Source organism: Ciona robusta, chromosome 3 (genome assembly GCF_009617815.1).
Source record: "Ciona robusta chromosome 3, ASM961781v2".
Taxonomy (NCBI): domain Eukaryota; kingdom Metazoa; phylum Chordata; class Ascidiacea; order Phlebobranchia; family Cionidae; genus Ciona; species Ciona robusta.
The window spans coordinates 7,878,897-7,890,878 of NC_143237.1; the positions used below are offsets into that span (position 1 = coordinate 7,878,897).

The 11,982-nt window shown below is 39.1% G+C and overlaps 2 protein-coding genes across 2 annotated transcripts; both read right to left on the reverse strand.

The window, feature by feature from the left end:
• Nucleotides 1-27: 27 nt before the first annotated feature.
• LOC149738815 (uncharacterized) lies at nt 28-11,362 on the reverse strand. Its single transcript, XM_089874091.1, has 8 exons — nt 11,203-11,362; nt 4,015-4,264; nt 2,506-2,647; nt 2,152-2,280; nt 1,785-1,912; nt 1,326-1,461; nt 840-972; nt 28-301 (listed from the first exon to the last, which is right to left on the reverse strand). Exons 2-8 carry the CDS (start codon nt 4,257-4,259, stop codon nt 216-218), a joined length of 999 nt encoding a protein of 332 aa, XP_089730217.1. The 5' UTR covers nt 4,260-4,264; nt 11,203-11,362; the 3' UTR covers nt 28-215.
• LOC149738816 (uncharacterized) lies at nt 5,462-11,166 on the reverse strand. Its single transcript, XM_089873701.1, has 2 exons — nt 10,756-11,166; nt 5,462-10,597 (listed from the first exon to the last, which is right to left on the reverse strand). The coding sequence occupies exon 2, from the start codon at nt 10,223-10,225 to the stop codon at nt 5,462-5,464; it is 4,764 nt and encodes a 1,587-aa protein (XP_089729827.1). The 5' UTR covers nt 10,226-10,597; nt 10,756-11,166.
• Nucleotides 11,363-11,982: the final 620 nt, after the last annotated feature.

The following is an 11,982-nucleotide window of genomic DNA, read 5'->3' on the forward strand; positions in this document are numbered from 1 at the left end:
ACTCGCCAATGTATGAGGCTTTATAAATTGTTTGATTTTATAAATATTTGTTTATTGTGAACACGAATGCAGGCTTAAGCATTGCTAGCAACCACACAGCAATAAAATCATTGTAAGCCCTATATGCTCTTTCAACAAAACATAACAAAATTTACATCTCTCCCGCTTTTGTATATACAAGTTTCAGTATCCAGATACACGGTACCAGCAAAATATCAAAAAAATTCCGATCCGATAACGACGCTCATTTCGTCTCCTACAATATCGGTTTGATGAAACCATCTGTTGCCATCAAAAACCACTAAAAATGTCACGTTAAATAATGTGTTATAGCGGGCCGTGGTACAACAATATAGACATATGTTACTTATATAATAGGGTGGGGGGAGATGGGTCACCTTTTATTCGATTTTCTCGCTCTATTTGGAAGTAAACAAACAACATTAAAGAAATTATAAAACCGTTTCCCCACGACTAGCATAAACCGTTGTTAATTGTTTGAAACCTATACGATTAACAACGCCACTTCAGAAGCGCGGGGCCACGGTTATTCAATTCTACAAATATTCTTTGTTTACAACCAACTGGGATGAAAAAGAGAGAATGTTTATAATATGTTCCTCATTACCGCGCACCCTACTTTTATTTTTTTTTACAAAAATATCTAATCTATACTAAAATACCTTACTTATACAAAAACAACTTACTCATTCAAAAACATCTTATTTATTTAAAAAATACTATTTATTTAAAAAAAATCTTATTTATTTAAAAAAATCTTACATATTTAAAAAAAATTTATTTGTTCAAAAATATCTTATCTATACAAAAAATCTTACTTATGTCTCCTGGGCCGACAGTGAATTCAATCTGACTTGGACAAATTCCCCAACATTCCGGCGGAGCTTGAAGCGTCCATTTCTTGTAGCCGCTTAATTGGGCTTGCCATGATGTTCCGTATACCAAGTCCAACTGTTAGACGAATAAATTTATTAAATGGTAAGTCCTATTTCGTTTTTAAAGAATGGAAGAAGCAGCAAGAGTAATATAGAAGGATGGGGGCAGATGGGGATACATTTTGAATCTATTTTCTCGTCACATTTGGTAGAAAAAGAGAACATTTAAAGAATTTTTAATCAGGATAGTTGGATGTTATGTGCTAAAGGTGTTCCATCTTTCCCCATCCTACTATATTTATATTTGAGGCATTCACTTTAACGACCGTAGTTGCAGCATTGGTAATACGTATTTATAAGGTAATACTTACGTTTAAGGTATTTACTCTAACGGTCAAGCCTATATGAGATATAATTAAAGTAACGTACATGCATTGGTGCTCCAAGACCAGGTAGTCCCATAAATATCCAATCAATTCTACTATGATCCAACTCTATTGGTATAAAGTATGGTATCTGGTAATGACTCTTAATTTCGTTCACTGACGAGCCGGCACAATTGCTCCTACAAGAATACAGTAAATTTTAACGAGATAATTTAGGTATCTTCTGTCGTAACAACCGCTTTGGATTAAAAAAAATGGATTTTCTAGCAAGTTTTTTTATCAGACATTACAGCAAATCAACAATAGGCTATCAATTAAAAAACTCAAATATATATTTCTGACTGAGTGTGTGTGAATATCATGACTGGAAAGCGCATCACTCACACCGGTAAACACAATATTGACTAACTTTAGACTCTATATTGCAGCAAACTTTAATACTAAACGCTGTTTATTTAATACTAAACGCTGTTTATTACAAATTAGTTTAAACTGTACTTACCAACCGATATACCAGTGATCTTCTTTTCCCTCAAATCTGCTCTTCGACATGTTGAAGAATTCTTCTGGGCCGTTCATTTCGGTGTTGTATGGAAAGAACTGGCAGCGATTTCGTATTATATTGAGTGCCTTAATGTAAAGTTACTCGTTTAAATTTTGACTATGTAAATGAAAAGCATCCGTGATGCTAACGGTGCACATGTAAGTGATGGGAATGACTCTATACACCGATTATAAAATTTGACTTCAGTTCACCAATATTACAAAAAAAGAATGAAAGAAAGAAAGTACCAAAGCCAGAGAAAGTACCAAAAAGAGACAAGTTAAGGTAAAACGTCAACTTGAAATATTAAACATAAATTTTATACCTTAGAGCCAGGAGGGTAAATGCCTTTAAAATATTCGAAGCTAAAAGTTTCCCGAGCGGTCCAATTACTTTGACCATCTTTCACAACCAAAGGCTGCATGTTGAAAGCGTATTTCTCAAGAAATTCTTTCTGGGAAAAAGTTAATTCTTTCACAAACATTTCAAATCTATTAAATGTCTATTAATTTAGGCTGTAGTATTATCATAGCATTTTAAAACTCCTTGGTTAAAGTATTTAGGTTGGGACGAATTTATTAATAAAATTAATTTCGCTAAATAATAATTAATGTTAATGTTCAAATAGTAGGGTGGGGTAAGATAGGATGTTTGGTCTTATAGTTATAGCGCCACTTACCGGAGATAAATTTGTAGCGTACATTATATCGGTAACGCCTGCACATTTGCTACAGTTAACTGGAGGCCTGAATGCCTGTAATAGTATTGATGAATCGACAATACATGAGAATTGGTGGATTGTTTGATTTAGTCCAAAATATCTAAATACAATCGTGTTAACAATAAACTGAATTAAAAGAAAAAGATTGTAATAAAGTATGTCTTACCAAAGTTAGTATAGACCAAGTTAGGAAACGGATTGTAAAACAACGAGTCTTGTTATCCATTGTCGCGCGTCTTTGACGTCATAGACGCCACCATTACGGAGCCCACGGCATAGCATTTTATCATTGCTGGGTGCTGTTTTTCGTTTAAATATTGCGATTTTTTAAAAACCAAGCACTCCTGCGCGTAAAAATGGCTTTCTACTAATATTATATTTTATCACAATAATCAAACTCACAAAAATAATCAACTTTTATTGAACGCTCAATCGATTAAAGAGTAAAAAACAGAAAATATCAAGTTTACTAACCAAAAACATAAAAGAACATGTTTAAAACATAAAAATACAAACAAAAACGCATAACAATACCATAAACTGGTGTATCTAGCTGCAGTTTTGCATGTAAATTGCCATGATTTTACTTTATGGCTCACAAACTTAACACGTATACCCGGCAACGAAACTTTAGGTATCTGTGTAAAATTTGCCTAATATCGAAGTGACATTGAGGAAAACAATACTGAGTTACTATTTTTGGTCCTCTGCTTCAATTAGTACGTTACGGGTCTTTATGAAATCGGAAAACGCTAACACCTTATCTGCTAGTACCTTCTAAGCAGTTTTGAGCCGCATGCCCACTCATGTTGGATTATAAATGTAGTAAAGAATGGCTCTGCAGATTCGTAGGTATGATTATATACTATTATGTAAACTAAGCTGGTTGCTGCTAGTCTTAATCGCCAACGTAAAGTACCCTGTTAAACCACACTGTACGCCGAAAACCAGTCAAAATATTAATTTACTTCACATTAATTCCTAGATTTAATATTATATAACAAGATTTATATTAGAAATGTTAAAACAACCGCTTTACGTGTTTTCTAGCTTTGTATCGCTTACAAGAACTAAATGAACACATGCCGACCATGCATTTGTATAGGCGATTCACGGTCTGGGGGCTCCGTAATGGCGGACACGAGCGCCGTTTCCTAACTTGGTCTATACTAACTTTGTGTCTTACATGCGGCCGCTACGAATGAGTGTAACTTGCTTTATATTAGCGTGGCCGAAAAACGACAGTCGTTATGACACACGGAAAACGACAGTAGTTATGTTTCAGCCTAAGAGTTACCACGTATGTAACTTCGTGGTTTTGTTTTTCTGTATGACTGACAATTTATTTTAGACAACCTATTAGTGACTATTCGGTCTGGATGAGTTTGGCGTAATATTTTTCATACTTCTAAATTTTTGGTAAAAAGTAAACGATACTCTGATAAGGTAGTTTCAAAGGTGTCTTACCTTTGCAAAAGTAGTAAACCGAGTTGAGTCTTAAAAATGATTGTGCAATAAGTTAATAATATCGGCAGCACAACTGCGATAAACAACACGGATGCAGCAGTAATATATTCCGCGTTTTGTTGCTGCCAATTTTTTCCTTCGTTTCGTATTTTTCTTACTAATTTTAGTCGATTCAATTGCTCTTCAGTAACGCCTAAGTATTCTGCTTGCTTCAATACACTTTCAAACTCCTTGGCCGTTGCCATAATGCCTGTTTGAAATAAACAATTAAGCTAACAACAGCATTTTCAAGTTGAGTACATCTGAAATGTCCTGGGCGCAATAATTGCAAAAACGATTTGCTATAGACTGATATATTTGTAAATATGTAGCTAATAAACTGCAAGTGCCAATTCACAAACGTTGTTCAACAACCGTACAGCGAAACAGCTATGTAACATTATCGCGTTTTCAACCGTACAGACACTTAGTTGAGCGTTTCCTTATCATTTACTTAGTAAGCAGCCATAGGTTCCTGGAAACTTGTCATTCCTGAAAAGTTCTGTACATTGCGTGTTCAAAATAACAACTTCGCCTACGTGACTTACAGCGACAAATTAAATTAATATTATATTTAACTGACACACTTGACATAAAGGTTTAACTTAGGACATCATCCATGTAGCAGTCGGGATTTGCTATGTGCAAACCACGCAGCCTGATATGCACCGACCCTACACTAGGTCACTAGGACTTCCGCACTTAAGCGAACGCGACGCCTCACAATGCCTTCTTCCGGTTCTCCCAATAAACACACAAATTGCAAAGCGACGGTTCTCTGTTAAATGAATGAAATGAATGAATATCACTTAACAGAAGAGGTGAAACTAATAAGGTAGTACGGTATATAAACAGTTCACATAGGAAAACAACATTAGCACCAAATTAGGCTTAATTAACACGTTTGAGGTAACCAATGAATAATAGTACACGTACCAACTTGTTAGGCGATCAGGCGGAATGAAATCCACAATAATGATTACACAATGTCCAAACAAGCAATGTACTTTAACTTAAATCACTGTAAATAGCATCACAATAATCACTTTTATATAAAGAGGTAAACTTAATTAGTACATCACTAATACTGCACATAAAAACTACTTAATTGCTTCAGCTTATGGCTAGTACGTGGCTATAACGCAATACTGTCAAATACGGTTTCCTAATATCCAGACATTACTGATAACACAACGTGGTTCATAACAAAGAACTGCCCACGTGACTGGGTAACCATGACGATAAGCATAAAATGGATACGAGTAAGGATGATGCATGCAGCGTAACTAAATGACGTATGAATGACGTGAAGAATGGATGAAAGTATAATAACTCGCTGTAACATTCCCCCCCACGATGTGCGAACGCACATCTAACAACAACAAACAGCGAGGTTTATACAGAAAGATCAATGTTCATCATCTCCGACCTCTCGTACCGCCTCTTGAATCAAACATAGTTTGGCAATCGGCCGTTTAAATGTCCCATGACTGGTTTTCACCATCGCACTTCGAACCAGACCACTCTTATCTGGGAACGTCTCGATCACTCGACCCATCGACCATCTTCCCCTCGGTAGCAAATTGTCCACTAGTAGAACAATATCATCGTTCTCGAAATTTCGTTTCGTATTTGTCCATTTTTGACGTATCTGCAATGTCGGCAGATATTCTTTAACCCAACGTGTCCAAAACTGGTCAGCCAAGTATTGCACTTGACGCCAATGACGTTTAATGTAGTTGTCCTTTTTGTCGAAAACACCAGGTGGTGCTATATCACAATGCCTTGTCAATAGCAAGTGATTTGGTGTCAATGGCTCCTCACCCTCTGGATCCATTGTAATCGGTGTTAATGGCCTCGAATTGAGAATTGCTTCTATCTCGACCATTACAGTTGAAAGTGTTTCGTCTGTAGTTGTTTGACCCAACATGAATGAGCTGAGTATTCTTCTCACTGATCGAATCATTCGCTCCCAAACTCCTCCAAAATGACTCGCTGTAGGTGGATTGAATGACCACTCGATGTCCTTCTGTCTCAAATACTCATTGATTTGAGATTGATCCAGCTGCTTCAATGATTCTTTCAGTACTCGATTGGCACCCACGAAATTTGTACCATTGTCGCTGAAAATCTTCTTTGGCTTTCCTCGTCGACCAATAAATCTTCTTAGAGCGTCGATAAATGAATCTGTAGAAAGAGAATGTGCTATTTCGATATGAACAGCACGCACTGCTGTAGAGTCCGTCCAGAAAACTGACTTCCGGACTTCAAAATCCAACTCCTTTTTGAGCACTTGATCCATCTTCACAGCTAGTGTCGCTGCTGTTAATTCTAACCTTGGTATAGAAACAGACTTCAATGGAGCGAGCCTTGCCTTTGCATACAAGAGTCGACACCAAACCTTTCCTTCTTTATCCGTGATCCTCACATAGGAAACAGTCCCATAGCCTTTTGATGAGGCATCAGAAAAATGATGTAGATCATATCCAACAATTTTCGAACAATAATTCAGCTTCAAACATCTTTCGATCCGAAGAGAGGCAAGTCCAGGTAACTCTGTGATCCACTGTTGCCACCTCGTTGCCAAATCCTCTGGAATTTCTTCGTCCCAGCCGAGCTTCTGCTTACATAGTTCCTGCAATATCATACGAGCATACAAAACCACTGGCGCCACAAATCCAAGTGGATCAAACAGTGAACTCACAACCGACAGAATTCCTCTTCTTGTAATCGGCTTCTTCTTCACTGATACATCGAACTGAAACACATCCGTAGTGTGATCCCAACTGACTCCAAGTACACGTTCCAAATGACTTGTTTCTGAGAACTTCTTCACAGTATGTTCCTCCGGAACAGAATCCAAAACTTCTTCTTTGTTGCTCAACCACTTCTTCAGCGTAAATCCTCCACGCTTCAGTAACTCTCGTAGTTGATTGACCAACCTCTTTGCTTGACTGACTGTTGGCATGGACTTTAAACAATCGTCCACATAAAAATTGCGATGAACTGTAGATACAGTTTCTTCGTCGAAGTCTACAGCATTGTCATCTGCTGTTCTTCTTAAACAGTAATTAGCACAACATGGAGATGAGGTTGCTCCAAATAGATGCACCAACATTTTGTGATCCACTGGCTCCTTAGACATATCCCCTCCAGGCCACCAAATGAATCTCAAGTAATCCGTGTCTTCCGACTTCACCTTAACTTGATGAAACATGGCTTCCACATCAGCAACCAACGCGACTGGTTCCTGACGAAAACGTAACAGAACACCAACTAAGCTGTTCATTAGATCCGGTCCCTGCAGCAATTGATCATTCAACGACGTACCTCTATACTTTGCTGCACAATCGAACACCACTCTGACTTTCCCTGGCTTCTGCGGATGCAGAACTGGATGATGAGGTAGATACCACGATCCTTTCGCGTCATCTTCTTCCTCTGTAATTTGCTGAGCATAACCACTCTTCACATACCCGTTCATCGTCTGTGAATACTTCTCTCTCAGATTGCTGTCGTTCCTCAATCGACGTTGCAAGTAACTCAACCTTTGCACTGCCTGTTGACGATTATTAGGTAAACTTGGCGATCCCACACACCATGGTAAACTTAATTGATAATGACCATCTTTGAACTCCGCTGACTCATCCAGCATCTTCAATGCGTATTTGTCTTCTTTTGATAAACCAACACCAGAGTCGAGACCTGAATTCTTAAACTCTGTCTCCCACATCTTCTTCACTTGCTCATGTAAAGCATCTTTACACAGAGACACACGATTCACGCTAATATGCCACATCCTCTCCTTGTCAGGGTGAGTAGAAGCATTTCCAAACAACGACCAACCAAGAACTGACCTGACTGCACTTGGCTCTCCGTCCTCCCCATGTATCCATTGTTCATCCACGAACACTTCTGGTACATTTGCTCCGATTAGTAGCAGAACTTCTTCCACCGCTGGCTTAACGAACTTAATTTCCCGTAGATGATGCCAATCCCTCTCGCACTTGTTCGGGGTAACTGGTAGATCATCGATAACAATGACTTCTTGTAGGCTTATGGCTTCTCTTCCATCCAGAGCTCTAACTGACAAACTTATACGAGAACCATTATTATTTTGGGTTTCCCCTTGCACAGTTGAAAGTGTAAACTTAATCTTGTCCCCTTTTACACCCAATGTATCCACTAACTTCTGAGTGCACATAGTTGCATTAGAACCAGAATCCAAAAATGCATAAGTTTCAATCTCCTGACCATTATTGCCAGTAACTTTAACAGGGACTATATTCATGTAGACCTGTTGACCAACCTTCTTATCAACTTCTGTCTTCGCTGCAAATGACGTTGAAGTTACTACCGGCCTCTCCTTCTGCTGCGGCTTGAACTCCTCTCTTTGATTTGGTTGAAACCCTGTAGTAGGTCTCCTCTCCTTCTGATAAATGTGTAGTAGTGTGTGATGACGTTTCGTACAATTCGACACGTTGCACGGTCTTGCCATGTTGCATCTTCCTCGGCAACTTTTCTGTAGGCAAGAAAAACAAAGACCTTCTTTCCGTACAATATTTAGTCGCTCATCAACTGACTTGTTCGCAAACAGTTTGCAGTTGTTAATTCTATGCTGTCCTTCACACAACAGACATGTATATTGATTAACGTTACCGTATCTCGGCGGTTGCATCGGCCTTTCCACTGCAGATACCGACGACACATGTGTTGACACTCTAGAATCTCTCTGCGGCGGCTTCACGTTGCTCCTTTGCCACCCTTGTTTCTTCGTACCCAACGTTCGACAGAACATCGTACTCTCCATCGTTGCTTCAAACTTAACCAACTCCACCAGATGTTGAAACTGGGGTTGCTCTCCCCTCAGTTCACGATCACCGGCGATTCGACTCCACTTGTTTTGTATCTGTGGAGGTAAACGCTTGACTATGCTTACCAAATGCTCGAAGTTATTTATCTCCGACAAATAACCCATATGCGACAACGTAATTAGACACTCTTCCATGTCTTGAGCTGTCCTCTGTAGCCCCTCGACGTCTCCATCTCTCAAGAATGGACCTTGAGTTAACTTCTCCACATACGACCGAACGATCACGAACGAACGACCATACCTCTCGTGTAGAATCTGTCGGGCTTTCCGATATCCCGCTGTTGATTCCATCACAGAACAAAATGAAATACTGCGCTGTGCTTCTCCGGTACAGTATTGTATCAAATAGTTTAATCTTGCAGCATCGCTGTTCACACGACTTGCGATGTGCTCCTCGAAGACTTTTTGAAACCTCATGTAATCTACTGGATCACCAGAAAAACGTCTCAGTTCCGGTTTAGGCAGATCCATATAATCCTTTAACATCGTAGCTACATGCGCGAGATCACTGACCTGTTGTCTTTCACCATAAAATGTCTCTCCTCCTGGTTCATAGCTACTCTTCTGTTTTGCTGTTTGAGCAGGTAATTCCTCCTTCTTCAACTTCCGCTCCGTTGACGTCAACGGATCCAGGTAACTCCTATCTGGAACTTCATACCTTCTGTCTGAGTAATACAGGGTGTTCGTCTCTGGTTTATAAACCGGCGAAACTTCTGTCAGGTCTTCTGGCCTTTGCCGCGGCACGATACCAATTGCGGACCTTGTTTCCCATCTATCTTTAACATCAGCTGCCTGTATCTCATGTTCAATCTTCAATAGTTCCATCTTTCGCTTCAGAGCCAACTCCTCTGCTTCAGCTTTCTGCAGCTCTATCATCTGCTTCTTCTTCAGCAATGCCATCTCTCTTCTTACCCGACCTACTGCGCTACCTTGAGAACATCCACTTGATGCACAAGATAGCCCATCTACTGCTTCATCAGAAACATTAGATTTGACATTTCTTTTGTCTCTTCTTTCGACGCCCCGAATCCATGTATCCACACGATTCATGAATCCATCTAGGTCGACATCGACTCGATCTCTTTCTTGCGCTGCTTTCCTTTTTTCTTTACGCTTATTGAGCTTATTCACATACTCGCAATGTATGTGTTTGTACTCTTCATAAATTGTTTGTACATGCTTAACGTTCTTCTTTAACTTCCTCACATTTTTCGACTCTGACATCAACGCATCTGCTTCTTTATACAGATCGTACAAGTCGAACACCATATCATCTAACATTGTTTTTGTAATCATCATGTCCACTCTAGTTTTTCAACAACAAATTGAGGCTTGGCGCACGAAGCACTCAAAGTTGAAAAACTATCTTCTTTCTTCTTAACAACCAAATGAGGCTTGGCGCACGAAGCACTCACGGTTGTGAACTTTCTTCTCAACTACAAATGGGTCTTGGCGCACGAAGAACCCAATTTGAGAATTTTCTTCTCAACAGCAACAAAGTTGAGAACTTTCATGTAGCAGTCGGGATTTGCTATGTGCAAACCACGCAGCCTGATATGCACCGACCCTACACTAGGTCACTAGGACTTCCGCACTTAAGCGAACGCGACGCCTCACAATGCCTTCTTCCGGTTCTCCCAATAAACACACAAATTGCAAAGCGACGGTTCTCTGTTAAATGAATGAAATGAATGAATATCACTTAACAGAAGAGGTGAAACTAATAAGGTAGTACGGTATATAAACAGTTCACATAGGAAAACAACATTAGCACCAAATTAGGCTTAATTAACACGTTTGAGGTAACCAATGAATAATAGTACACGTACCAACTTGTTAGGCGATCAGGCGGAATGAAATCCACAATAATGATTACACAATGTCCAAACAAGCAATGTACTTTAACTTAAATCACTGTAAATAGCATCACAATAATCACTTTTATATAAAGAGGTAAACTTAATTAGTACATCACTAATACTGCACATAAAAACTACTTAATTGCTTCAGCTTATGGCTAGTACGTGGCTATAACGCAATACTGTCAAATACGGTTTCCTAATATCCAGACATTACTGATAACACAACGTGGTTCATAACAAAGAACTGCCCACGTGACTGGGTAACCATGACGATAAGCATAAAATGGATACGAGTAAGGATGATGCATGCAGCGTAACTAAATGACGTATGAATGACGTGAAGAATGGATGAAAGTATAATAACTCGCTGTAACAATCCATATAAAATAGAATCATTAACTTTGGGTACAATACCTTAGTAATCGCTGTAAGGTGATTCGGTAAACGTAAGCCTGCACTGTCACTCAGATTCCTTTGCTACTGTTTATCTCTTAAGGAGCATCATAGTAAACGATCACTTTATTCGACCGTTAAACGTTAAAATCATCATCAACACACTGTAGCGATTGGCCACATAAAATGCGTGCAAACGCATCGCTGCTTCAGGGGCAGCAAACAAGAGGTACTCGCCCGACGCCGCCTTTCAAAGTTTCCGAAAGCCTATTCTACCACTTGAGAAACAAATCGCATGAATACGTTAAAAAAATTAAATTTAGAAAAATTCAACCAATTTATCAGTCAGATGCCTGTTCCCCAAGTAACTTCTATTATAACGATATCCGCGCTGGTTTTAAACAACTTCTTTACTTTCATTATTAAAATTGGCTTCTAAAACTTTAGTACACAACTGTCGTAAATTCTTTCCAAAATTCACTACCCGCTCTAACAGCAAAGTCAACCAAAAAAAAAATCAATAAAAAAAACGTTTACGAGTCCCGCACATCGTCACGCTGAGGCATGGAATGTGAAGTGTAATCAAGTAATCAACGAATGCATTTGGCTGCAGGTTCTGACATGGTTCACTGAAGATTGGTACAATTACAACTATAAGCTTGCTTATGTTGCACTATGCCCTTAAAACCTGACATGTGTCGGTGTCGTAAAAACATAATTTCCAATACGGGGCATGACTGGCAGTATATAAGCGTTCCATTTTTTGCTTTCTCTGGCTGGGTACGCATTTTACTCTTGTAC

Bases quoted from the DNA above. Each gene is read 5' to 3' on its own strand.
- LOC149738816 (XM_089873701.1), bottom strand. From the start codon at position 10,225: ATGATGATTACAAAAACAATGTTAGATGATATGGTGTTCGACTTGTAC.
- LOC149738815 (XM_089874091.1), bottom strand. From the start codon at position 4,259: ATGGCAACGGCCAAGGAGTTTGAAAGTGTATTGAAGCAAGCAGAATAC. The intron at 1,913-2,151 runs GTATAAAATTTA...CTTTACATTAAG, and splicing joins TTTACCCTCCTGGCTCTAAG to GCACTCAATATAATACGAAA. The intron at 302-839 runs GTAAGATTTTTT...TGACATTTTTAG, and splicing joins TGTCGGCCCAGGAGACATAA to TGGTTTTTGATGGCAACAGA.